The sequence below is a fragment of the Pinus tabuliformis genome, chromosome 7 (assembly GCF_031772625.1).
Source record: "Pinus tabuliformis cultivar Carrire ecotype Pingquan chromosome 7, CPIR1, whole genome shotgun sequence".
Lineage (NCBI taxonomy): Eukaryota > Viridiplantae > Streptophyta > Pinopsida > Pinales > Pinaceae > Pinus > Pinus tabuliformis.
The window spans coordinates 1,587,846,027-1,587,850,592 of NC_142293.1; the positions used below are offsets into that span (position 1 = coordinate 1,587,846,027).

The window sequence follows — 4,566 nt, forward strand, 5'->3', positions numbered from 1 at the left end:
TAAATAGCCGTCATTTCATTTTCACCTTTTGTACTGCACGCTAACGGTATGGGCTTTTCAAACCCTAAATTACATTTATAATAACTATTATATTCTGACTTACAATCCCTCTGAATAGCCAATGATTTCATTTCTGCAGTAGGTACTGCACACTATACAGTGGCTGTAGTTTAATCAAAGAACTGCAACGTTTGTCTGGAATTGGGCGCATGTCTCGTCACGACATGGCTCAACGAACAGAGTGGACTTCAAGGGTCGAGGACAGATCATCTGGACTACCTCCTGCATGTCCGGCTGTCAAAGGTGGGGCAGACGCCAAGGGTACTGCAAAAAGGGTTGTCAAAGGTGGGGCAGACGCAGAGTGGACTGCAAAAAGGATTGTCAAAGGTGGGGCAGACGCAGACTGGACTGCAAAAAGGGTTGTCAAAGGTGGAGCAGACGCCCATGAGACTGCAAGAAGGAAAAAACATGAATATTTGGAATATCACAGACAACGTGTGAAACAGATGCGAGCTAGACATTCAGGAGACATCGCAGATCCTGCCCCTCTCAATGAACTGGACCTTGAGTTTCCAGAGGAAAATCGGAGTTTGACCACACAGAATCGAGGTGATGAGAAGGCGCGCAAACGGAAAGGGAAAGATGAAGCAGAGGAAACATTTAGTGCCAAATTCAACAGTAGTGAGGTTAAAGATGTTTCCTACAAAGAGGCTCATGAAAGGAGGTTAGTGGTATCTATGTTCCATGATTTTGCGCAGGGACTGACACATCATCAGAAAAGATTGGGTAAAGAGAATGACCCAAGAATCATAAGGGTTTTCGACTATGCATCAGAGAAATTTAAATTTCTTTGCCGAAATCTTTGCAGGAATCATATAGGTCATGTTCCTGGAGTGGAAGTTGGAGATGTATTTCAATCCCGAAGGCTGTTGAGTATTATAGGATTGCATAGACCTGTTGGGGCAGGCATATACTATCTAAAGCCAGAAGAAACAGGTCACGCGGTGCCATTGGCTACCAGCGTTGTTGCTTCCGGTGGTTATGAGGACAATATTGACAATGGAGATGTAATAATATACGCAGGCCATGGTGGGAGGAATGATAATCAGAGAAAGAAACAGAAACAGGTTTATGATCAGCTTCTCACTCCCGCTAATGCAGCCCTACGGAATAGCTGGAGGAAAAAACTGCCCGTTAGATTAATCCGATCATGCGAGGAATTGCCTTGTGGGTATAGGTATGATGGGCTCTACAATGTCGAGCATTCCTGGTTAGAAAAAGGACGAGCGGGATATCTGGTGTACAAATTCAAACTAAGGCGGAAAGGAGATCAACCTCCTCTGGTTTCTCATATAGTGCGGTTTAGGGCTGGTCCCCATGGTAAGAAAATCGCTGTAATCAAGGAAGATATTGCGTTAGGACAGCACAAATTTTCTATACCAGTCGTTAATTCCGTAGACAATGTCTACATTATTGATGATTTCGAATACCTCCTTACAGTGAAATATCCCTGTTTCTTCCCTAAACCAGAGCTGCCAGAAGGATGTTGTTGCACTGGTGAATGTACTGATACTGAAAACTGCCTTTGTGCTAGAAGAAATGGAGGGAAATTCCCTTACAGAACCGATGGGATACTCATTAAACCTAAGACAGTAGTGTATGAGTGCGGTCCTAAATGCAGATGCCCACCAACTTGCACAAATAGGGTTTCTCAACAGGGGTTGAAACATAAGATGGAGATCTTCAGGACACCGAGGAGGGATTGGGGAGTTCGGACATTGGAATTCATGCGGGCAGGTACATTTATTTTGGAGTACACAGGTAATTTATATCGCTCCAAAAGAACCTCAATGAATAACTTTATTTTCCCAATATCTTCTATATCCAATGAAGGAAATTCAGGTGATGAATTAGTGTCGGGTTCTCCTATTCAAATTGTTAAGGATAAGGGTTTCAAAGTTGATGCATCTAGAAGTGGAAATGCAAGCAGATTCATACGGAGGAGTTCTAGACCAAACATATTTGCTCAGTATGTTCTACATGACCACCATGTCAAGGATATTCCTCACGTTATGTTATTTGCTCTTGAAAATATCCCACCTCAGCTTGAGTTGTGTCTTAGCTCATCTGGACAAGGAGTCCATAGCCACCTTTTGGGAGAGGCTACACCATGGATGAAAAGATTGGTTAGGAAGTAGAACTGAATGGAGAAGCATGGTACAATGTGTGTTACCAGATTTTGTCTGCAGTATTGAAGTATTGTTCAATACAAGTTTTAGGTACTATTTTTTGTCAAAGCTTTCTTTCCTGGAGGAAGCAGGGTTCAATACAAGTTTTAGGTACTGTCTTTTGTTAGAAGCTTTCTTTTCTCTAGAATTTTCATGGATACATTTTTCAATCCAGAAAGCTATTAACATATGTTTTCTTTATTTTAACTTTTCAGCCATTCAGAATAGTGATATTAAGCTATTCCCATATATTTTTTCCTATATTTCAATTTTTTAGGCATTCAGAATAGTAATATAAAGGTATTAGTCTATTTACTTCTTTATTTTAATGTTTCAAATATTCAATTGATATTCTTTCTGTGTTTATGTGAATTTATAACTCTTTTATACTAGTGCAATTTACAAAATTTATTTTCCTCACATTTAGAAAATCTTGAGCTGAGATGATTGTGGCATGAAGGTGTATATTTTACTACAATTTCATATTGATAATTATTCTATAGTATGTTATCTTTTTGAGTTAAGCGACATTCAAAAAAAAATATGGATAAAACCATAAAGCTGATTTATCCTTTTTCATTTGTCTATTAGAAATAAATTATTTTAATACTATTTTTAAATGTATATATCTAAGATTTAAGTTAACAAGAAACAAGGGTGGCACTTGAATATCATGCTTTTTCTAGTATAATTTTGTTAATTGGTTGGATGTTTTAAATAGGAAATAGGAAATAGTCTTTTGGCCGTGAAAGAATACATGGTATTTTGTGAAGGTTTTTCTCAAGAAGATGTTAAAAGTCATAATATAATTTCTGATAATTAAATTTTTAAAGCAAACTATGACATTTGTTTTCCAAAAAATGATTTTTACTATAAGAAAATAGAATGTAAACAATGCTAATCGTTATTAAATTTGAAGTTTCAATGCTTTAATATCCAAAATTATTCTTGAAAACTTTAAAACTTTTCTAAAAAATCTAAATTTAAAATAAGAAATAAGTTATCAAATATCAAGTGAAGTGATACCAAATAGAAATTTATTCTAATAATAGTAAGTACTTAATTTTTGAAAGTTTAAATAAACATTGAAATTTAAAATTACATATTTTTTACTTCTCAATTTTATTAGTGGTTGAATATTGTAAGAATTGAGAATATTTCCTGGAGAAACATATTAAAAATAATGTTTATTTCCCTTAACATTTAACTAAGAATAATCTTGTAATTGATATCATCTAAATGAGTTGTTCTAGAAATTGGAGTATATATCACTTATGAAGTAAAATTGAATGGAGAGGCATGGTAAAATGTATTGAGTAGTGCAAGAAGCATTATTCAATACAAGTTTTAAGTTTTTTATTTTATCATAATCCTTCTTTCCTTAAGAATTTTTATGCATACATTATTCAATCCAGAAGAATGAATATTAAGCTATTACGTTTTCTTTCTTTCTTATTTTAACTTTTCAATAATTCTATAGATATGCTTTATATGTGTTTAAGTTATTTTATATTTTTTTTGTAATTCGTATATTACAAAGTTATTTTTTCTCACAGTTAAAGAAACTTGGGATGTAGTTATGTATTTCGTTTATTTTTGTTTGTGAGATAATTGAGGTATGAACTTACACATTTGACTACAACTTTATGTTGATAGTTACCTTGTATTATGTCATCTTATTATGTAAGTAGATATATAAAGAATGTGATTATGACCATAACTTTTATCATCAGTACATTAGAGGTAAACAATTTTCATACTATCTTTTAACTATTCAATGCACATATTTAAGATTTAAGTTCAGAAGAAATAATTGTGGTATCTTGAACATCATATGCTTTCCCCTTTTACTTGGAAGGAACTTGAACATCATATGTTTTGTTCCAAATGTAATCTTTATTAGTTGGCAAGCTGCTTTAAATAAGAAATGATCCTTTAGCCATGAAAAAATACATGATATTTGAACAAGTTTTACTAAAAAGAGAATGTTGGAATTTTGAAAAGTTCAAAAAATATTGGAACTTTTAATCATATCTTATTTAATCTATACTCCTTATTAGATATTGTCTTCATAAAAATACTTATTTTGTTTAATAAAAATAGATAGAGTGTTTTCTTAAAATTTTGGACATTTCATATTTATAAAATCTAACCAAAAAAAATTTTAATACAATAAATTAAAAGAAAAACTATTAAAAAAATATGACTTAATTTGAATTTTATTTTAATTAGTTTGAAAAACAAGTTACAAGTAAAAGTACTCCTTTAATAGAAAACCATTACTGTAAATTTAAGCCATTACTGTAAATCTATAATTATTATTATGATTTTAATTACA

The 4,566-nt window shown here is 33.1% G+C and overlaps 1 protein-coding gene across 1 annotated transcript; it reads left to right on the forward strand.

The window, feature by feature from the left end:
- Window positions 1–224: 224 nt before the first annotated feature.
- LOC149254167 (histone-lysine N-methyltransferase, H3 lysine-9 specific SUVH5-like) lies at window positions 225–2,198 on the forward strand. The gene has a single exon (XM_089454706.1). It carries the CDS (start codon window positions 225–227, stop codon window positions 2,196–2,198), a length of 1,974 nt encoding a protein of 657 aa, XP_089310832.1.
- The last annotated feature ends 2,368 nt before the right edge of the window (window positions 2,199–4,566 follow it).

Excerpts from the sequence above, each read along its gene's own strand:
- LOC149254167 (XM_089454706.1), top strand. The coding sequence starts at position 225 with ATGGCTCAACGAACAGAGTGGACTTCAAGGGTCGAGGACAGATCATCT.